At 43.3% G+C, this 23,202-nt stretch overlaps 2 protein-coding genes across 3 annotated transcripts; both read right to left on the bottom strand.

Moving 5' to 3' along the window:
* Positions 1-299: 299 nt before the first annotated feature.
* On the bottom strand, positions 300-7,210 carry si:ch73-265d7.2 (C-type natriuretic peptide 2). The gene is made up of 3 exons (XM_049568396.1): positions 6,997-7,210; positions 4,198-4,308; positions 300-619 (listed from the first exon to the last, which is right to left on the bottom strand). Exons 2-3 carry the CDS (start codon positions 4,306-4,308, stop codon positions 317-319), a joined length of 414 nt encoding a protein of 137 aa, XP_049424353.1. The 5' UTR covers positions 6,997-7,210; the 3' UTR covers positions 300-316.
* A 5,056-nt stretch (positions 7,211-12,266) lies between these two features.
* eno3 (enolase 3, (beta, muscle)) lies at positions 12,267-22,280 on the bottom strand. Of its 2 annotated transcripts, none has more exons than XM_049568301.1 (14): positions 22,160-22,280; positions 16,643-16,732; positions 16,060-16,155; positions 15,883-15,941; positions 15,679-15,748; positions 15,260-15,393; positions 14,170-14,286; positions 13,980-14,085; positions 13,671-13,868; positions 13,436-13,512; positions 13,221-13,345; positions 12,966-13,074; positions 12,719-12,777; positions 12,267-12,530 (listed from the first exon to the last, which is right to left on the bottom strand). In XM_049568301.1, exons 2-14 carry the CDS (start codon positions 16,725-16,727, stop codon positions 12,461-12,463), a joined length of 1,305 nt encoding a protein of 434 aa, XP_049424258.1. In that variant the 5' UTR covers positions 16,728-16,732; positions 22,160-22,280; the 3' UTR covers positions 12,267-12,460. The 2 variants fall into 2 exon arrangements, with proteins under 2 accessions (XP_049424258.1, XP_049424259.1); XM_049568302.1 differs by having other exon boundaries at positions 16,643-16,728; positions 22,160-22,217.
* Positions 22,281-23,202: the final 922 nt, after the last annotated feature.

Here is a 23,202-nt window from a genome sequence, read left to right as displayed (position 1 = left end):
CACTTTGTCCACACACACACATGCACACACACACACACACACACACTCACAGTGTTCTGCCGGCTGTGTTGGAGCCAGGGGTCAGAGGTCATCAGTAGAATTCTACCTGTGTCTTCGTTACAATGAACAGGTGTATTCAGTCCTTAGTTAGTATAAATCCAACATGGAGTCTCTGAGAGACGCACCAGGAGCTACTGGAGGTCAGAGGTCATGAGGGGTCAGCTTGGGGTCGCCTACCATGGCAACATCATAGAGCTACAGTGGTAGAATGTACCACTAACTCATCAGTCTGGGGGGGGGGGGGGCTACAGACAACCTAGCAGCCCAGCCCGCTGATGGAGCCGATGCGATCCATCTTCATCCCGAAGCATCCTCTCCCTCCCATCATCGACTTCCTGCTCCGTCGCCTCATCTTGGACTGTCGCTGGAGGAAGTCAAGGAAGAACCGCGGGACCGCCTCACGCCCACTGCCCAGTCCCCTCACAGCAGCGCCATGACGATTCACAGCCAGTCCCCTGGAGGGGGTGGGGCGTCCGCCTGAGCCCTCTGTGACATCATTGGAGGCGAGAGGGGCCGTGATGAGAGAAGAGAGGTGAGAGCCGAACAGAGAGTGCAAGACCTGAGGAGAGAGTTTAAAATGTCAGTGAATCAATACGATCAATGATTTTAGTGGCAGCAGGTGTTCAGCAGCTACATGGAGGTTCAACTGGTTATGACTCAGTTTAACACTGATGTGTCTGTATGAAGCACCTGAGGCAGGCGACCTGAGGTCAAAATGCCCCTGAGGCAGCCGACCTGAGGTCAAAATGCACCTGAGGCAGCCGACCTGTGGTCAAAATGCACCTGAGGCAGGCGACCTGAGGTCAAAATGCACCTGAGGCAGCCGACCTGTGGTCAAAATGCACCTGAGGCAGCCGACCTGTGGTCAAAATGCACCTGAGGCAGGCGACCTGTGGTCAAAATGCACCTGAGGCAGGCGACCTGAGGTCAAAATGCCCCTGAGCAGGCGACCTGCGGTCAAAATGCACCTGAGGCAGCCGACCTGTGGTCAAAATGCACCTGAGGCAGCCGACCTGTGGTCAAAATGCACCTGAGGCAGCCGACCTGCGGTCAAAATGCACCTGAGGCAGGCGACCTGAGGTCAAAATGCACCTGAGGCAGCCGACCTGTGGTCAAAATGCACCTGAGGCAGCCGACCTGTGGTCAAAATGCACCTGAGGCAGGCGACCTGCGGTCAAAATGCACCTGAGGCAGCCGACCTGTGGTCAAAATGCACCTGAGGCAGCCGACCTGTGGTCAAAATGCACCTGAGGCAGGCGACCTGAGGTCAAAATGCCCCTGAGGCAGGCGACCTGCGGTCAAAATGCACCTGAGGCAGCCGACCTGAGGTCAAAATGCCCCTGAGGCAGCCGACCTGCGGTCAAAATGCCCCTGAGGCAGCCGACCTGCGGTCAAAATGCACCTGAGGCAGGCGACCTGAGGTCAAAATGCCCCTGAGGCAGGCGACCTGTGGTCAAAATGCACCTGAGGCAGGCGACCTGAGGTCAAAATGCACCTGAGGCAGGCGACCTGAGGTCAAAATGCCCCTGAGGCAGGCGACCTGCGGTCAAAATGCACCTGAGGCAGCCGACCTGCGGTCAAAATGCACCTGAGGCAGGCGACCTGAGGTCAAAATGCCCCTGAGGCAGCCGACCTGCGGTCAAAATGCACCTGAGGCAGCCGACCTGCGGTCAAAATGCACCTGAGGCAGGCGACCTGAGGTCAAAATGCCCCTGAGGCAGCCGACCTGCGGTCAAAATGCACCTGAGGCAGGCGACCTGCGGTCAAAATGCACCTGAGGCAGCCGACCTGAGGTCAAAATGCCCCTGAGGCAGCCGACCTGCGGTCAAAATGCACCTGAGGCAGGCGACCTGCGGTCAAAATGCACCTGAGGCAGCCGACCTGTGGTCAAAATGCACCTGAGGCAGGCGACCTGTGGTCAAAATGCCCCTGAGGCAGGCGACCTGAGGTCAAAATGCCCCTGAGGCAGCCGACCTGAGGTCAAAATGCACCTGAGGCAGCCGACCTGCGGTCAAATTGCACCTGAGGCAGGTGACCTGAGGTCAAAATGCACCTGAGGCAGCCGACCTGAGGTCAAAATGCACCTGAGGCAGCCGACCTGCGGTCAAAATGCCCCTGAGGCAGGCGACCTGAGGTCAAAATGCCCCTGAGGCAGCCGACCTGCGGTCAAAATGCACCTGAGGCAGGCGACCTGCGGTCAAAATGCACCTGAGGCAGCCGACCTGAGGTCAAAATGCACCTGAGGCAGGCGACCTGAGGTCAAAATGCCCCTGAGGCAGCCGACCTGAGGTCAAAATGCACCTGAGGCAGCCGACCTGAGGTCAAAATGCACCTGAGGCAGCCGACCTGTGGTCAAAATGCACCTGAGGCAGGCGACCTGTGGTCAAAATGCCCCTGAGGCAGGCGACCTGAGGTCAAAATGCCCCTGAGGCAGCCGACCTGAGGTCAAAATGCACCTGAGGCAGCCGACCTGCGGTCAAATTGCACCTGAGGCAGGTGACCTGAGGTCAAAATGCCCCTGAGGCAGCCGACCTGAGGTCAAAATGCACCTGAGGCAGCCGACCTGCGGTCAAAATGCCCCTGAGGCAGGCGACCTGAGGTCAAAATGCACCTGAGGCAGCCGACCTGCGGTCAAAATGCACCTGAGGCAGCCGACCTGCGGTCAAAATGCACCTGAGGCAGGCGACCTGTGGTCAAAATGCCCCTGAGGCAGCCGACCTGTGGTCAAAATGCACCTGAGGCAGGTGACCTGCGGTCAAAATGCACCTGAGGCAGCCGACCTACGGTCAAAATGCCCCTGAGGCAGGCGACCTGAGGTCAAAATGCCCCTGAGGCAGCCGACCTGCGGTCAAAATGCCCCTGAGGCAGCCGACCTGTGGTCAAAATGCCCCTGAGGCAGCCGACCTGTGGTCAAAATGCACCTGAGGCAGGTGACCTGCGGTCAAAATGCACCTGAGGCAGCCGACCTGCGGTCAAAATGCCCCTGAGGCAGGCGACCTGAGGTCAAAATGCCCCTGAGGCAGCCGACCTGTGGTCAAAATGCCCCTGAGGCAGCCGACCTGCGGTCAAAATGCACCTGAGGCAGCCGACCTGCGGTCAAAATGCCCCTGAGGCAGGCGACCTGCGGTCAAAATGCACCTGAGGCAGCCGACCTGTGGTCAAAATGCACCTGAGGCAGCCGACCTGTGGTCAAAATGCACCTGCAGACAGTGAGTGTCCTCAGTAGAGGTGGGACAGAGAGCAGGATGAATGACTGATACTGATGTCTGTTCTTCATGCTTAGATAACGTTACTTTCTTCACTCAGTGTTGCGATGTCAGGAGGAATATTTATTTCATTGACATGTTAGATCTGTTTCCACTGAGACATGATTGAGTTTATATAGTGGCTGTTGCTGCCACGGACTGTGTAAAACTATATCCTGAGAATCTGACCTATAAGCAAAACATCAGCATCCAGCAGTGATGTATTGTTGGCCATCAGAATCAGGCCAGTTTATTTGGCTCAGTTCTGGGGCAGCATTTGGCCCAAGTCTCAGCTCGTGTCAGCGACCTGGGTTGGTTTCATAATCGTATGAAAAAATAAGAATAAAATGAATTAATGACAGAGAGCTATGAGACAGGACACTGGTTACAGACACACAGGAGCCACTGGTGGCATTATCAGTTTCATCTGATGATGATGATGATGATGATGTCGATGATGATGATGACGATCATGGTAAAAATGATGATGATGATGATGATGATGTCAATCACAATGATGACGATGATGTCAGTGACGATGATGATGACGATGACGACGACAATAACGATGATGATGATGATGACGATTATGATGACGACAATGATGATGATAATGACAATGATAATGAAGATGATGATGATGATGACGATGATGATGATGACGACAATGATGATGATGATGATGATGACAACGACAATGACGATGATGATGATGACAACGATGATGATGATGATGACGACAATGACGATGATGATGATGACAATGACAACGATGATGATGATGACGACAACGATGACGATGATGATGAAAACGATGATGATGACAACAATGATGACGACAACGATGATGATGACGACGATGACGATGATGACGATGACGTTCTCTACAGACCTGCTTGTCATCTCGGTGAGGTGAAGGTCTGGACTCCACAGCGACGGCGAGAAAGAGGAGGAGGAGAGCAATCAGAGAGGATGAAGAGGGGGAGGAAGATGAAGCAGCCATCTTTGTTGGAGGCAAAAACATTAAAAATTAGATCCAAGAAATGCCCTGTCACCATGACAACAGATAATCCTGTTTCCTGATTGGCTGAAGGGTGTTCTGATGTAATGTGCAGTGTTGTGACAGGCTGCAGCTCCTCCTGCTAGTCGTCGGAGTCAGCGCACAGTCTGAACTGAGATCAGTGTAATAAAAAGACGGACAGGAAGAGACAACACAAACAACTGCAGCTCACAAACAACACAAATAATAAATAAATTAATAAATAAACATGATCCAGGAGATTTAATACAGCAGGGGTCCAGACTCACTGTGTGGCATGTTCCCTCAATTAATTAGCATTAATGAACTTAGAACATGAGTCAGGGAACTCATGAACACATCAGTGGATTCATGTTGAGTAATGACACATCATCATCATCATCATCACTGTGGGAAGAAGAAGAAGCAGCTGAACATGAAATGAAGTGTAAACAGACTTCAGGCTGTTTGTGGTGAAAAGTACATTCACTCAGCGACTGTACATAACCTCCTGTGACCCTGCGTCCTCATAGGAGGACACCACAGTTTGGGTTTCTGCTGGGACTTGAGTATCGCCTCATTTGAGGACACCGGGACAGACAGAAGGACATTCCGAGCTTGGAGTAAGGAGCAAGAAAAAATTCATACAGAGCTACTAAACAAACAAATGAAAAGTCTTGTTTTAGCTTTTACGTGTTCAGTCATCAAAATGAGCAGTTTTATACTTTATTAAAATTATGACATATATATCTTACTATATAATGACCAAAACTCTGTGTGTGTGTCTGTTCCATGTTTTTCTCCTCACTGACTTGGTCAATCCATGTGAAATTTGGCACAGTGGTAGAGGGTCATGGGAGGATGCCAATGAAGCAATATTACATCAATTGGCCAAAGGGGGGCGCTATAGCAACCCATTGAAATGTCAAACTTTGAATGGGCATATCTCATGCCCCGTATGTGGTAGAGACATGAAACTTTGCACAGAGATGCCTCTCCTCATGAGGAACACATTTGCCTCAAGAACCCAGAACTTCCGCTTATATAGATTTTCCACCATTTTGAATTTTTTGAAAAACACTTCAAATGGATCTCTTCCTAGGAAGTTTGAGCGATCTGCATGAAACTGGGTGAACATAATCTAGGAACCAATATCTAAAGTTCCCTCTTGGCAAAAGTTGGAAAACTTCCTAAAACTGAGCTTCTATAAGGCAATGAATATTGCGGAGGGCGTGGCTCATCACATAAAGGTGTAGAACATCTCAAGGGTTTCACCCATCACCACGCAACTTTGTAGGCATATGACCACACATAATCTGAGGGGACCCCTCCATTATTGAGCCCATCAAACAAAATGGGGGCGCTAGAGAGCTCATTTCTTATCTAGGCCTAACCGCCATATGGATTTTTACTAAACTTGGTAGATATGTAGAACAGGACGCCTCAAGGTGACTGGAGAAATTTAACTCTAATTGGCAACTGGGTGGCGCTATAACAACAGAAAAATGCTTCAAAATGGCTCAAATGCGACCGATCACTGTGGCTCCCCCTGTGGACCAATGTTGGTGTTGTTTCTAATGTTTGGTATGACTAAGTCATGGTATGGTATGCTGTACATAATCACAGAAACTGTCAGTGTGTCATTCTGTCAGTCAGTCATTCTGTCTGTCCCACATTTTTCTACTCACTGACGTGGTCAATCTATGTGAAACTGCACACAGGCATTGAGGACTCATCCTCAATGCCTGTGTGCATTCTCTGTATTCAGTATTCATTCTCTGTACTCTGTCTGAATGCATTGCTCTTCTTAATGGGTTCAGTTGACTATTTAATCTGCAGTTTCCTATGACCTGTATCCCAAACACACACCATGTGAAACTGTATGTGGGCAACTGTGCACTCAATGGGTATGGACTGGTATATATACATATATATAAGTACCTCATCATTATATTTAACTTCTTGAGGCGTCTGCTTTTGTTCCCCCCAGATATTTAAGATTATTAGGACCTGATAAGCAGTGCTCAGTTCTTTATACTTATCGGGTCCAGTAATCTTAAATATCTGGGGGGGAATTAAAAATACATACCAAACAAAAGCAGACGTCTCAAGAAGTTAAGTATAATGATGAGGTACTCTGAATACTCTTATCTCATGTTACTTTACAGTACGTCTGCTGCTACATTATAGATGGAAATATTGTATCAGGTTTAAATGGATTACATTTAAAGAGATCAAATGAATTTTTTTTTAGATTTTGGCTGTAATTAATATTAATTAGACTTTTTAGAAAAAATAATTAAATCATATTATATTATATCTTTCAAAACACGATTATTTTATGTTATATTTATTGTTATTTTTTCAATTATTTAATTAGACTGGATGTGATCAAATCAAATTTTATTAGATTAGATTTTAAGTGTAATTAAATTTAATTACACTTTTCAGTAAAAATAAAATTGTTAAAATTATATGAGATTAGATCGTTTTATACCTACTATATTTTTCAATAATTGTATTAGACTAGATGAGATCAAATCAGATTTGAAATATGAAACTTTATTGGTCTGTGTAATTTTTCCAGCAGCAGCTGAAGGATTAAACATTTTACCACATGTGAAGAACAAACAGAATATTAATCCTACAGAATATTAAAGCAGCAGAACTTACTGACACAGAAGAGAAATATCCCAACAACAACAAAACTGCAGAAGATCCTGCTGGTCGTCCAAATAATGTCCCCCAATAAAAGTATTGATTATTGGTCTCAGCTGATGTCTGTCCTGTCTCAGTGTCAGGACGGGTCTCTGGTCTACATGCAGACAACACACGCAGGATTATATACGACTCAGCGCTGTGATGTCACACATTCTTACTGCTGTTACCCCCGACAACAGGACACACACACACACACACACACACACACACACACAAAGTGCAGTGAATGGGACAAAGACAGACGAGCTGTGTGTGTGAAAACTTTGAAACATGGACGAAGACAGAGACAAAAATATCGACCAATCAGACGCAATGCTTCATGAAAAAAACACCTGTGAAAGAATTCATTCACAAACATCACTGTCAATCAGGAGGTCCTGGAGTCCAGGAGGAGATCCTGGAGACCAGGAAGATGTGCCAGAGGTCAATGGAAAGGCTCAAAGGGTCCTTGAAGATGACCCTGGGGTCCTTGAGGGAGTCCCTGAGAAAATATAAGAAGTAATTGAGGGGGCTTTAGTGGTTGTTATGGATGCTCCAGTCCTGGAAGATGATCCTGGAGTCCTTCAGGGGTACCAGACATAAAGCTTCATGAAAAAAAACACACCTGTGAAATATTTCATTCACAAATATCACTTTTTAATCAGGAGGTCCTGGAGTCCAGGCGGAGGTCCTGGAGTACGGGAGTAGGTGCCAGAGGTCAATGAGGAGGATCAAAGGGTCCTTGAAGAGGCTCCAGGATACAATAAGAGAGTTCTACAGTCCTTGAAATAGTACCAAAGGCACTAAAAATGTCCTTGAAGATGTTCCTGGGATCCTTGAGGGGGTTTAAAAGTACATCAGAAAGTACAAGGAGTAACTGAGAAAGCTATAGAGGTTGTTGTATAGAGGCTGCAGTCCTGGAAGATGATCCTGAAGTCCTTCAGGGGTCCCATAGGTCCACAGAGAGGCTTAAATGGCCCTTGAAAGGGTTCAAGGTTACCTTCAGAGGGTTCTTTAGTCCTTGAGAAAGTATCAGAGGTGCTCAGGAAGATAAACTGGTCCCTGAAGATGTTCCTGGTGTCCCAAGGGTGTCCAGTCATTATAGGGGATCCTGGAATCATTAATTAGGTTTCAGTGATTATTGAAGCAGTTCATAGAGTCCTTGAGGAGTATTTAAGGTCTTTGAAGAGATTCGTTGGGGCTCTGCAGAGGCACAGGAAGTCACTGAGGAGGCTAAGATGGTCCTTGGGGAGGTTCAAGCAGCCCTGGAAAGTGTTCTTGAGGGGCTTCAGAGGTCCTTGAATTTATTTTTGTCTCTTGAGAGACCAGGTGCTGGAATCCTTGAGGGATTATAATGTCCTGAGAAGAAACCACAAGTCCATAAATGCTCCTTGAGGGGACTCAAGGACCCTGGGTCCCCTCAAAGACTGTTGCTATGGTTACCTGCAGGTTGACACACCTGGAGCTGTGATCTCAAAGTGTTGGCAGGTCTGTGGATCCGACCAATCAGAGCCCAGTATCCTCTGTCTCTCTCTCCCTCTTAGACCCTCACGGCCTCTGACCTCGGTCGTCCTGCCTCATCGTAAACTGTCACCGCGGCGACCGGGTTGTTGCTAGCAACTATTTCCTGTGGAAGGGGGGCGGGGCTACAGAGGTTCACATCGTTCGGAGGATAGGTGTGTGTGTATGTGTGTGTTTAATGACCCCCCGTCGTCTTTGTCCCAGTCAGACAAAACTCCGCCCCCCATTCAGCCTCTGACGTCATCAACCACGCACATAAAACACACACACACACACACACACGCACACATGCAGTAAGAATGGCTCATCAATCACCTCATTAGAGAGAACAAGGTCACTGATCACAAAACCAATGTGTGTGACTATGTGTGTGTGTGTGTGTGTGTGTGTGTTTGTTGTGACGCACACAAATTCCTGCCCCCCCACAGTGAAACACACGTGTCCTCACAAACCACGTTAAACCAGAAAACATGTTTCCAGGAGCCCTTGAAAAGATGCCAAAAGGGGAATGAAAACACTGGAATGATCCTTGAGGAAGTTCCACAGGGCCTTGAAGAATTCCCAAGGGTCCTTGATAAGATAACATTTAATGGGTCTTTAAAGAGACTGAGAAGTTTTTAAGGTCCTTGTACGAGTCCCAGAGGTACCTGAGGCGGTTTGGTCCTCACAAACCAGGTAAACAAACCTTTTTATAGATGAGTTCAGACCCAGTATGATCTCAGAGGTGAAAAGTTTGGAAATTATTATAAACTGTATGGACTCAAAGTATCCTACAATGCATTCATGTCACTAAATGAAAATAAAACAAAATGTGTGGTGTTGGGTGGTATCACGGCGAACTGTGAAACACAACTGAATTATAGTGGTTTGGTATAAATGACTGACATTGTTTGGGACTATTTTTAGCAGTGGATTAATCCACATTTGGTGCTCTGGTGAGTTTTAGTGTGTGGGTTTGGGTGTGTGTTCGTGGTGATGCAGATATATCAGGCTAAGCGGCAGAGTGATGAAGAAGAAGATGAAGACGCTGATGATATCATTATCATTGGTTTGGTTTAAACAGGTCGTGTTTCGCTGCTTCAGTAAAACTCATCACGGCTGCTGCTCCTCTCCAGGCAACAGGCTGCCCTCACTCCAAACTGCTTCAACCAATCGGCATTGACGTCACAGCCGAGTGTGTGTGTGTGTGTGTGTACATGAATGATGGCCTCTAGTGAAGTGTGAGAAATCTTGTTTTATGTCACTGCCCCACAAACTAAAATTAGAGCAATATGTTTCTCTCAGTGTGTTGCATTCAGGTGCTGGTGAAAAGCTAAGATAGGAAACTTTTGAGTGTGTTTGTATTTAAACGTTATTCATGTTTGAGGCGAATTATATCAGTAAATGTGACCGTCAGTGTAACTAACTTGATGTAGAACATATTACACATCTGCTCAGACGTTATTCTGACATTTATTCCACCATATTAATGAATATTTAACACTAACAAACTGAAACGGAAGATTAGATCAATAAAAAAAGATCTGTGACAATCTGCACTCTGGTTATTGTTATATTTCTGTTTTTCTATATTAGTCTAAAAACCTGCAGAGCCGTAGAGCCGCCGTTTTAAGCGTGCAAATGCAAGCGTGACCAGAGCCACAGTTTTACACTGTACGAATTGAGGTTGCTACATATATATTTTTTATATCATTGTTGTAAAAATAACATTTTGAGTTTGCAACTGCCTGTTTAAAGTGGAAATAGAAAACATTTCCACTGGCTAGCACACTAGCTCGCTAGCTATAAAGCTAGCAAAGCTTGCGAGTGAGCATCACTAGCTTCATAGCTAGCAGCATTGCCAGGTGTACGATAATTATCGTATTTGTATGATAATTTGGTCCTCTATACAATGTACGATCAATAATCCCAAAAAAGGCCAAATGTACGATAATTTGACCATTTCATGAATGTGCGGTTGTAATCAGTATGCCGGAGCTTTTTTGTGAGCCCTGAAGGCATCTGTTCCCATGTGACATGATTCCAGCCAATCTCACTTTGCTTAGCGTGAGATACGGGTGACGTTTGTCTCTGAACAATGAGCACAATTGGCTGAATGGTCAGCTGTACCCGCCCCACGAGGCGCTAGGACCTGTCAGGAAGTCGAGCGAGAATGAGATTCAAAACAGAAGAAGAAGAAGAAGAGGAAAAACAGAAGCAAGGAAAATGGGAAAAAAAAAAGTAAACCAAACAAGTAAACACTAGAGTGACTATATTTGCCTATAGCACATCAGTAGGATTGTTATTTTGGTTATGAGGGATGCACGATAATTTCCCTCAAAATACGATAATTTTGAGTCTCTGGTACGATAATCCTACATTTCCCACCTGGCAACGCTGTTCATAGTTAGTGAACAATGCTAGCTAACACTGTCTGCTCATCAGGTCTTTGATCATGGATCATTACAGAATACAACAACATTCCCCAGAGTTCATTTAAGGAGGACTACTCCAAGGACCTGCATTTTCTAGAAACTACAAGCTAGAAACTTTTTTGGCCTATGTGCCAGGCGAGCAGCTCCACTTGAATAAATAGGCGCTGTCCTGGAGTCCAGTATCTAGTTATTATACACCAGTGCCACTTCTGGACTACTGCTGCTATCAGGGCTAACATTGTGAATAATGCTAATACTGATATTACTGCTAAAACTGTTCTGACTACTACTGATGAACTACAACACATTTACAGTTCTACAGCTCACACCTCTTAAACTAATGGTAAACTGTAAATAGAGCTGTATTTGTATAGCACTAGTGAAAGCGCTTTTTATACGAGTCACATTCACACACACTTTAATACACTGGTGGCCGAGACTACCAGACAAAGTGTCACACTGCTACTCAGTTTTTAACACACTCACACACCCATGGAAGCATCATCGGGAGAAATTTGGGGTTCAGTATCTTGCTCAAGGATACTTTGACGTACAGACTGGAGGAGCCAGGGGTCGAACCGCTCTACCTTTGAGCCACAGCTGCTCTGGACGTGTGTCCTTTGTTCAGCTTATCAAACAGACGATGGATCACGGATGTGTTTCCGGCTGCCAGCGTTAGCTATCTTAAAAGTTGACAAGCCAACCCACCTGTCATTTTTTCCGCAGGGTTTCTGTCCCTGTCCTCAGGACGGGGGGACATGACCCCCCGCACCATTCATTCTAACAGTAACCCTCAACAAAGTATCAACAAGCGGCAACATATTAATCAACATTTTAAAGTGGAAACATACTTTTCAAACTTTTCAGCTAACTTACCTAGCATGCTAGCCACGCTAGCTATCACTGGCAGCCATAGACAAACATCTATGATCCATTGTCTGTTTGATAATCTAAACAAAGAATGTGTTTTCTTGTGGTGTCCTTATAAAATGAGCTGTGGTGAAAGGTACAATACGCTACCGCAGATGCCAGCTAACACTAGCATAACTAGCGAGTTGAAATGTTGAATACTTCCACTACTGTGAAGTGATTGGCTGAATTATAATCTGAGAAGTTTTTACTGACGGGATTGTGAGCCTCCGATTGGCCAAACTAAAGAATAACTGACAACTAACCTGCCCTCTTGGCGTTTAAAACTGCATGTTTGTTGGGGGCTCTGCAGCTCGGCAGGATTTTGTTGTATTTTCAATCTCCACATTAGTTTAACTGATGAAGAGACGTCGTGTTAATGAAGACAAATACACTGAGTGAAGTTTGATTCTTTAGTTTTTATTGTGTTTTATATAGAAAACATCATTAATGGAATTATAGCTAGGAAGGCGGGCTCACACCAGCTGCCACCTCTGACCTCTCACCCCCTGCTTTAGAGGGGAGGGGCTTCAGGGGGGTCATCAGTTGTCAGTCAGTTGTCATGGTGACAGGCAGGAAGGCAGGACAGCGCTTTAGTTGATCTTTGGGTGGCGGTAGTCTTTGCCTGCAAACTTGGCCTTGTCTCCGAGCTCCTCCTCGATCCTGCAGGTCAGAGGTCACAAAAGGTCACAGAGGTCACTGTGGCGTTTAAACATTTACTAGCTGCACTAAATATTCATTGCAGATATCTGTAAAATGATTTGTAAGTCAGCCATGCTTTTACTTTGTAAACCAAACAATTAAAGGACTGATTTTACTTTGTTAAGTAATTGTGTAAATGAAATTCTCACCTCATCAGCTGATTGTATTTGGCGAGACGCTCCGACCTGCAGGGGGCACCGGTCTTAATCTGAGAGAGACAGGTAAAGACAGAGACAGATGGTCAGTGAATCAGACTTTATTGTAGTTGTTGTTCTTGTTTTCACCCAAGTAGCGATCTACCTGTCTATCTACATTACTATCTGACTTTGTGTCCCTCTACCTGTCTCCCTGTTTATCTCACTGTCTGTCTGTCTGAGTGTCTGTCTGTCTGCCTACCTGTCCGGTGCAGAGTCCGACCACCAGGTCAGAGATAAAGGTGTCCTCAGTCTCTCCGGAGCGATGGCTGACCATCACACCCCAACCACTGCTCTGAGCCAGCTTACACCTGAGAGACGGACAGGAGCAAGAAATCCAAATTATATTCTGGCTTGAACACTGGCAATCAATCAATCAATCAATCAATCAATCAATCCAACAGACAGACAAACAATCAGAAGAACAGACAGAGGAACAGACAGAAAGGTGTCTTACGCCTGGATGGACTCGGTCACGGAGCCGATCTGGTTGACTTTGAGCAACAGACAGTTGCAGGCCTTCTTCTCCACTGCCTGCTGGATCCTCTTGGGATTGGTCACCGTCAGGTCGTCTCCTACAATCTGATTGGTTAAAAACACACAGACAGACAGGTGAGTCTCTTTAAAGTTATGGCAGTCGTTTTCAGGAACTTCTCCTGGAGTGTTTCTCACCTGGATGTCTGTGGAGCTGGTGAACTTGGCCCAGTTCTCCCAGTCATCCTGGTCAAATGGATCCTCGATGGACTGGACTGGAGACAGACAGAGAGACAGACAGGTAGAGACACAGTAAATACAGAGTAAACGATTTTACAAGTCATATGTGATGCAGAAGTGTTTATGTTCCCTGATTTTAGTTTCTGTTTGTTCTCGTAGAAACTGAACAGAAATGTGAAGTGTGTGTTTTTACCGGGGTAGTTCTTGATGAAGCTGCGGTACAGGTCTCCCAGCTTCTCTCCGGTGATGTGTCTGGCCGGGTCGTCGGGGGACTTGAAGTCCAGGTCGTACTTCCCACTGCGGAAGAACTCAGAAGCTGCCACGTCCATCCCGATGATGATCTTGTCGGGGTAACCGGCTTTTTCGATGGCAGTCTTCAGAAGCTCCAGAGCTGCAAGGGGGGAGGAAAGGAATATGTTTTTTGTTTTTTTGATATGACACGCCCCCTGTAACATAATGCTAATGGTACACCTAAGATCAGTCAGACAGGAGGATGTCTCACCCTCATTGTTCTCCAGGATGTTGGGGGCAAAGCCACCCTCGTCTCCCACGTTGGTGGCGTCTTTACCGTACTTGGCCTTGATCACGTTCTTCAGGTTGTGGTACACCTGAACATCAGAGTACAGTCAGACATGTACAATCTGTGGATGCGAAGTAATACTAACAATACAAGTACCAGTACAAGTACTGACCTCAGCTCCGATCCTCATGGCCTCGTGGAAGTTGGCGGCTCCGACTGGAAGAATCATGAACTCCTGCATGGCCAGTTTGTTTCCAGCATGGCTTCCACCGTTAATGACGTTAAAGGCCTGAAGAGGAAACAGTTATAACAATTAATTTCATTACCCACCCATGCTAACTTTATAGTCATTTCAACATTGAACTAGCTACATATGCTAACTATATAGGCATTTCACCACTAGCTACATATGCTAACTATATAGGCATTTCACCATTGAACTAGCCTCATATGCTAACTTTATGGTCACTTTACCATTGAACTAGCCAACTATGCTAGCTTTATAATTATTTCACCATGTAACTAGCCACCTATGCTAACCTAATAGTCATTTCACCATTGAACTAGCCTCATATGCTAACCTTATAGTCATTTCACCATTGAACTAGCTACATATGCTAACCTTATAGTCATTTAACCATTGAACTAGCCAATATGCTAACTATATAGTAATTTCACTATTAAGCTAGCCACACATGTTAACTTTATAACCATTTCACCATTTAACTAGCTATATATGCTAACTTTATAATCATTTCACACTTATAATTAGCTTCCCATGCCAGCTTTGCTAACTTTATGATAACTTCACCATAATAATTAGCTGCTCATGCTAACTTTATGTTCATTTCATGATTTAACCAGTAGCATATGCTAACTTTATAGTCATTTCACCATTTGTTTAGCCGCATCTGCTACCTTATGATCATTTAACTAGTTACCTATGCTAACTTTAAATTAACTTTATACTTGCTAACGATGCTAACTTCACCTCTGTAATTGAACATGTGATGTTTTGTGATGTTTTGTGATGTCTGTGATATGTCTGTGCCTGTGATATTTGTGATCGATCTCTGTAAATGTACAGTTAGTGGAAACAAATTTCCCTCTGGGACGAATAAAGTAAGTCTAAGTCTACTTCCATTTTTTAGTAGCCATAGCCACTGAGTGCAAATGATCAGTATTAGCAGGTTGATTAGTTGTAATTGACATTGCTGATGTTGCTAAGCCCCTCCCACCCACTAAAAGCCCATCTCACTCACAGGAACAGGAAGAATGACGTCTTTGTGCCCGGCAAGGTCAGCGATGTGGCGGTAAAGAGGAACTCCCTTCTCCGCTGCTCCGGCCTTACAGACGGCCAGCGACACGCCCAGGATGGCATTAGCACCGAACTTAGCTGTAGAGAGACAGAGAGACAGTTCAGACTGAGAGACAGGTCAGAGACAGACAGACAGGTCATGCTGAGAGACAGACAAGTCAGACAGAGAGAGAGAGAGAGAGAGAGAGAGAGAGAGAGAGAGACAGACAGACAGACAGACAGGTCAGAGGGAGACAAATCCTGGTCAGACTGAGAGACAGACAGGTCAGAGACATAAAGACAGGTCAGAGACAGACAGGTCAGACTGAGAGACAGACAGGACAGAGAGAGACAGGTCAGACTGAGAGACAGACAGTTTCTTACATTTGTTCTCAGTGGCATCCAAATCCAGCATGAACTTGTCGATCTTCTCCTGCTCGACAACGCTGAAGTTCTGGAAAGACAGACAGGCAGGCAGACAGACAGACAGAGAGGCAGCCTTTTTATTCTAGGCTTTTCTAAACGTCGAGTTGAATCATATTGACTTTGTGATGTTTTCTTTTTGAGGTATTGGTTATTTGCTGATACCTTCTCAATCAGCTTGGGGGCGATGTCCTTGTTCACATGGTCCACAGCCTTGATGGTACCTGACAGGAAGGACAGAGATGTTACAGACAGACAGACACACTGAGAGTTCGACCTGTGGTGCTGGTGCTATGCTCTGTGAGGATATGAACCCTCAACCTGGTGCTGCCTCGTTCGTACCTTTGCCCAGGTAGCGGCTCTTGTCTCCATCGCGGAGCTCCAGAGCTTCATGGACTCCAGTTGATGCACCGCTGGGGACTGCTGCTCTGAAAAGACCTGAGAGACACACAGACAGCAAGAGAGACAGACAGAGAGACAGAGAGCTGGAGTTGTTGTTCTTTTGATGGATTTTTGATGTTGCTGAAGAACTACTTTTCAAGGTGGAAGAATGATCTGTTATCAATAAATTATTGCATTTTCTTGGTTGACATGACATGGTCCGCTGAAGGAACAGGTACCGACATATTTTTTGCATGTTGGCATCGACTTGGTACCGAAGTATCGGTTCTCATGACAACCCTACTCTTCATACATTATTGTAGGTCAAAATGTAGGACAAGTTGTGCTCCTTCGTATTACCAGCTAGAAACTCAACTCAAGTCTTACAATGTTCCACATTTTTCATACATTATTGGTATAATTGAACTTTTCAGTGACATTCATAGTAATGAAACTCATTCCCACTTTTTTCAACTTTTCCTACAACTTCACCTTTTTCATCTCTAGTTACAGGTAAAAGTAGTTAAAGCTTGCGGCTGCTCACCTTTAGCTGTCCACAGGTCCACCTCAACTGTGGGGTTTCCTCTGGAGTCCAGAATCTCCCGAGCGTGAATCTTAGTGATAGACATCCTGACTGATGGAGACAGAGAGACAGACAGGTGGGAGACAGGAGGGAGAGACAGGTGAGGTGTTGGAAATGTTTCAGTTTGGACAGAGAGAAATGAACCAGCGACCTTGAAAAAAACAAAAAGAAGCCATTATGAACCAGAGGCCAAACTACTAAACTCACTGTGTTTGTGTGCATGTGTGTGTTAGTGTAAGTGTGTGTGTGTGTGTAAGTGTGTGTGTGTGTGTGTTAGTGTTTGAATTATGTGTGACCTGCTGCAGAGATCCTGTGTAACGCCATGATGTCTCCATGACGGCAGGCCCTGTCCCCTATCAGACACCGCCCCCCTCCCACTCAGCCAATCACAGATTTTCACTGACAACAGGTGGTTACTAAGGACCAATAGGAGAAAGGGAGAGACCATTGTGGTGACAGAGGCCGGGGTTGAAGGATAAATATTCTCTCCTCTTCCTCCTGAGTTATTAATACAGTAAGTGTGGTGTGAAAAACCCTGTGACCTTTTCCCTGACCTTTCGACAGAGTTCAGGACTTCCTCCTTACTGTTATAGAATTACGGACACATGCACACTTATTAATGCTCTTGACATTTAACAGAGGTATTTGTGACTGTGAGACGATATCAACCTCTTCAGCCACTCTGATAACTAAAGGTTTGCTCACTGAAATACATCACCGACATCGTTACATTAACACACATCTCTTGACAGTGCACACTTTATTTATATACTGAATACTGTGAACTGTTGCACATGACTACCACTTCAAAAACTGCACAGCTCTTCTGTTTTATTCAGATATATTTTACAAACTTTTGTCGTATTTTTTTCATATTTTTATGGTAATTTTATTTTCTATGTTTGACCCTTGATTGTTGCAACGCTTGCATTTATTGTTAATTTCATTTTTTCATTTAAGACCTACTTGGAAAAAAAACCTTAATTACCAACATTGTGATCACAGTTTCTGCAAGTGTAACACTCATCTGATGGATATATATTTTATTTCGTATTATACTATACCATAGTCATTATTATGATTATTATACTGTATGTACTTATGTTATTATTATATATTAATTTCTCTGTTGGGGATCAGTAAAGGTGTACCTTAAAGACCTGTGTCTTATGGTATAGCTTTTTTATATTACTATTACTACATTGCATCTTTTACTATATTCCTAACTATACTAAAATATCATACTATATTATGCTAATATGGCATACCGTCTTACCACATTATATACAAGGCTATCTTATAAGTCTCTTTTACTGTATTAATACAGACAACACTAAGTATCATTATTTAATCACATAAATATTATTCTCATGTTCACCATTTACATACAGTAGTATGTACAAGATTATCAACCACATCACCGTCACTTTACCCCTTAACTTCGTCTTTAATTGCTGTTGTATAGTTTCTACATTTACTCCTTTTGTTATTGTAGTTGTATATAACTGTTGTTATTATTAAAATTATTACTGAATTATTTAAAAACTAGGCTGGGAAATGTTCTGGGTATTACAGGCTACTATAGCTGATACTTATTGGCAATAGACTACATTCCTGAAATATACATAGATTAAACGCGCAGCTCATCAGCTACTCAGAAAATAGCTGATGACTCTCTTCTTTTAAGTGAAAGTATCTAATACCAAACAATAAATATACTTGGCTCCATGTAAAAGTCCTGCATTTAAAATGTTCCTTACGTAAAAGTAGGTATAATTGGAAACGTGCACTTAAAATTAAAAATACCCAATCCAGATTTTTAAAAATCACCCAAAGGTCTCTAAATTATTCGAAATAAATGACAAAACAACTTAAATTTGTATTAAAAAAAATAGTTGCCAATTAATTTTCTGTCAATCAGTTTATTGATAAATCGACTAATCATTTAAGCTGTACTTGTATAAACTGTTTGGTTGTTAATTTACAACAAAACATCATATAAACTTTCTTTATGCTGTTGATGCAAACATCTTAATTTGTACAGTAACTAGCTTTCAGATAATTGTAATGAAGTAAGAAGTACAATATTTGTAGTGGAGTAGAAGTATAAAGTGGCATGAAAGAACAGACTCAAGTAAAGTACAAGTTCCTCAAATTCATATTTAAGTAGGCCATAGTACTTGAGAAAATGTATTTAGTTACATCCCAACACTGGCAGTAGGGTTAGCAGTGTTATTATTATAATTATTATTACAATTACATAACAGCACTAGTTGTAGCATTAGCAGAAGCATTGGCATTAGCTTGAAATAATAGTCAAACTTGCATATTACCATAGTAACAATCGAAGCAGCCTTAGAAGTAGATACAGCGTCACTACTGTAGCATTAGTTTAAGAGGTGTGAGCTGTAAAACTGTAAATGTGTTGTAGTTCATCAGTAGTAGTCAGAACAGTTTTAGCAGTCATATCAGTATTAGCATCATTAGCATTATTTGCAATGCTAGCCCTGATAGCAGCATATGCAGTGATGTTAGCAGCAGTAGTTATTATAGTGCTACCCGTAGTAGCATATTAGTATTAGCATATTGGCAGTAGTCCAGAAGTGGCACTGATGTATAGTAACTAGATACTGGATGCCAAAATGGCGCCTATTTATTCAAATGGAACTGCTCGCCTGGCACATATACCAAAAAAAGTTTCTAGCTTCAATATTTACTTTCTTGGTATGCCGCTCACTGAATGTCAGGCCCTCAGGAAGTTTGACGGGCTTTGAAGCTAATTTTCATAGTGGCCAAACAATGGTACTGCAATTCCCGTGGTCCGTCACGTACAGCCCATAGAGACTCATTTTACTTTCTGGATTTGATCTATTTCGTTTGATAATATTTGGAAAGTCTAGAAGAGCCACAAGATTAAATTATTTTATCTCCATTGAAGTTAGCAGAGTGCTAAACAGGAAGTTAGCCACTTGGCCATCGGAAGTAAGATGCTTGATTAAAGACTCGACTGAACTTTGATTTAGTATTTTCGACTTGAGACTTCACGAACACTTGTTACAGATAAGTTGAAAGAAGAAAACAACGGTGTGCAAGGTCAGCAGCTCAGAAATCAGTGACACGACCACCACAACATCCAAGTTCATCCGTCACTACGAAACCCTCTAAGAAAAGTGTCTGAATGTGTCTTTTCAGCAAACTCATTCGTTTATTGGCTGGTCAATCCATGGATGTATAAAGAGACCTGGATACAGCGTTGGAGGCGGGGCTCCGTTCATTTCTATAAAAGTTGCTTGATGGCGTATGAAACCAAAATAGGTCATCTACAGTGTATGAAATTACCCACACTGTGCGACCTATAGAGCAGGCGAACTATAGACTTCTGCAGACTAACTTCCTGTTTAGCGCTCCACTAACTTGAAATAAGATAAAATGATTCGATCATGTGGCTCTTCAAGACTTTCCAAACATTATCAGACTAAATGGATAAAAATTTGATAGTGACACGAGTCATTTCTCAGGGGTTGTGACGCTAAAAAAATGTATCTACTGATTTACAGCCGTCTCTTTCCCAAACTAAGCCTATGGGGAAAAGTCATTTGGGGCCCACTGGGATCATGTGATGGACCCCGGATGGTGCAATTCCACGTACCATCACATTTTCTATCACAAAATTTCATGCTTTGTATGTTAGCTGTGGCAGATTCACAGTAGTAACAGTATTAATGGTACTGCTGCAGTACTAGTAGTAGCAGCAATATAACAGCAACATTAGTAAAGTCGCAGCACTGTTACAATTGCTTAACTAACAATAGTTAAAGTTGTATAAGTAAGTTGTATTAGCCTGTTAGCAGGAGTAGAAAGTGTTATGTAACCTTATGTGAGTGTGGGTGTGCACGTCAGCAGTGCACAGTGATAGGCCAGACATGGCAGCTGAACAACAGCTGAGTGGTTACAGTACACTTGAAACCACGTATGGCCTTTACAAAGACTTTACTGTACACACACTTCTTCTGGCGGTCCATCGTAGTTGAAGATGTACACACACACACACACACACACACACACACACACACAAAGGACAAATTTAAGTACTAATCTAAAACTAAAATACTATAAAAACCACTGCTAACACCTCTGTTACTTCTCATACTACTACTTGAGTTACTGTCAATACAAATACTACTACCTAAAGTACTGGTAAACCTGAAACTACTACCGAACTGCTACAGTCATACTACTAGCAGACATACTACTACTTAAAGTACAGATACACCTTTCGGCTTAAGACTGCCACTCTGAACACTACTGCTAAAACTACTGCTGACACAACTGCTACTTTGACTGCTGTTGCTGAGACTAATGCGACTAATACTACTAACCCACAAATAAAGTATACTTTGGTATACTAAAGTATACTTCCATCGGCACATGCTTAATACTAAAAGTGTGCTATTTTTGATACTAACAATGTACTTAATATACTAATGCTATGTCATCAGTGTCACTTAAGACTAAATTACAATGAAGTGCACTTGACTATACTATTTTGAAACACCATTAATATGCACTTGAATATACTTAAGTACATCTTTTATTACTAATGCTGTACTTTCTAAAAAAAAGACATACTTTAATCCAACTTTGTTTCTACTGTAAGTATTTTTATTATAATTTAAGTATACTTGAAATGCTTAACAAATTATAATAAAGTGTACTTTATTTAGAAATATATCTACTGAATAAGTGTATTAACAGTTACCTGAAAATGTATTGAAATTCACTTAAAGTAACAAAAAGTTCATTTTAAAAGTACAGCATTAGTAATAAAAGATATACTTGAGTATATTTAACAGCATTTTAATAGTGAATTTAAAAAAGTAGTCACTTAATTGTATTTTAGTATGTCTTTAGTTGCACTAATGACATCCTTAGTACATTACAAAATAGCACACTTTTTGTAGGCTACATTACTACTAATGTAAAGTGTGGGATTAATAAAGTTTTATCTTATCTCTCTTATATTTACAACTACTATATACTTCCTGTATTTACTGTAAGTGTTGAGTTCATACACAATGAAACAATGAAGGTATCACTGAAGGCACATCTTACACATTTCAGATCATGCCGTTCTGTCGCTCTGTTTGGACTTTGTGCTTCTGTTGTTTGTCACATTTCATTTGTTCAGCTCTTCAGCACTTTGACCTTCAGGCGGCAGAAAGTCAAAGCCCTGAGGGTTCTGATTTTTGGTTTAGACAAAGAACCATTAACACCGTGAGACAGAAGGAAACTGAGTTATAATCTGATTTAATGCCCAACTTCCTCTAAAAAACCTCCCACAAACTAAACTAGTAAAAGTAAAAGAAATGAGTCAGGCTCAGCACAAACAGTGTTAAACCAGAGAGACAAACAAACAGGAAGTTGTTGTCTTTCTTTTGTACCAACCAGAGCTTAGAACTGGCTCCACAGTCAGCCTACCTGACTCGTGCTGTCAGAGAAGAAAGGAGGTGTCGTCTTGGCCGTCTGTCTGACTGTCCGACTGAGTTGGAAAGTGTCCGTCTGTCACGCGGCAGGGATTTTATAGACACTCCCTGGGGCTGGGTGGACAGCCAGGGAGCGTCTGCATGGGACAGCTTGCAGGGAAACAGAAAAACCTCCAGCAGAAAGAAATGCTGACACAGGGATTCGACCAAAATATCAAGAGAGCAACACTTCTTTAATGTCTTCTCTGATCATAGGGTTTTCTGCAAGGACGTTTGTGTGCATCTGTACACACTTCCTTTTCGTTTCTTTTAACCCTTTGAACTCTACAATAAAAACGGTCTGCCAGTGCCTACATTGGTATTTTTTACTTATTGTGATGTCCTTTCTTGGAATATCTTCAAATCTTCAAATACCCCTGAAATCTGGACAACCTGAGCTAAAAGATTATCAACGTTTTGAAACTGTGCTATTACAAAAATACAAAAACTGGGCTTTTTTGTTTTTTTAAATCAGATTTCACAAAACATATTAATCCAAATGATTTTTAAATGTAAGACAGGAAGCCAATGAGGACAAGTCAGTCAGGAAGCATGAGGGATATTCTCCTGACACCCAGAGTTTTGTTTGGTATGCATTTTTAACTTCTCCTAGCTATTTGGAATCAGTAGGACCTGATAAGCACAAAAAAACAAACACTGTCAATGGCAATGTCCCAACATCCTCAAATAAGTCCATAAGAAAGTCCTAATGTTCTCAAATGAGATAGTCTGAGTGGGCGGATGTTCGCTGCAGAGATCAGCCTCTCATTGGGCGGAACGAGCCACCCGCTGAAGTCCCGCCCTACCACCTCCGGTTGTGGAGCAGTTTTCAACTGTTTTCAACACGTCCTTTACTAACTTTTGCGGTGTTTGATCTTGCGGGGATGTAGCCATTTTTCTGCCATGGTTCGCGTCCTGTAGGTGATATTTTTGTGGGCGTGTTACACCAAAACCTGTTTCCCCCCGGCAATATTTTTGCAAGCGCACCTTTGCTGTGGC

This window comes from Epinephelus fuscoguttatus, linkage group LG23, assembly GCF_011397635.1.
Source record: "Epinephelus fuscoguttatus linkage group LG23, E.fuscoguttatus.final_Chr_v1".
Lineage (NCBI taxonomy): Eukaryota > Metazoa > Chordata > Actinopteri > Perciformes > Serranidae > Epinephelus > Epinephelus fuscoguttatus.
Note: the sequence above shows the minus strand (reverse complement) of the source record. Positions and strands in the feature narration are given on the sequence as shown.

Excerpts from the sequence above, each read along its gene's own strand:
- si:ch73-265d7.2 (XM_049568396.1), bottom strand. The coding sequence starts at position 4,308 with ATGGCTGCTTCATCTTCCTCCCCCTCTTCATCCTCTCTGATTGCTCTC. Across the intron at positions 620-4,197 it reads CTCACCGAGATGACAAGCAG|GTCTTGCACTCTCTGTTCGG; the intron begins GTCTGTAGAGAA and ends CTCTCTCCTCAG.
- eno3 (XM_049568301.1), bottom strand. The coding sequence starts at position 16,727 with ATGTCTATCACTAAGATTCACGCTCGGGAGATTCTGGACTCCAGAGGA. Across the intron at positions 15,749-15,882 it reads CCCCCAAGCTGATTGAGAAG|AACTTCAGCGTTGTCGAGCA; the intron begins GTATCAGCAAAT and ends CTGTCTTTCCAG. Across the intron at positions 13,075-13,220 it reads GTGACCGAGTCCATCCAGGC|GTGTAAGCTGGCTCAGAGCA; the intron begins GTAAGACACCTT and ends TCCGTCTCTCAG.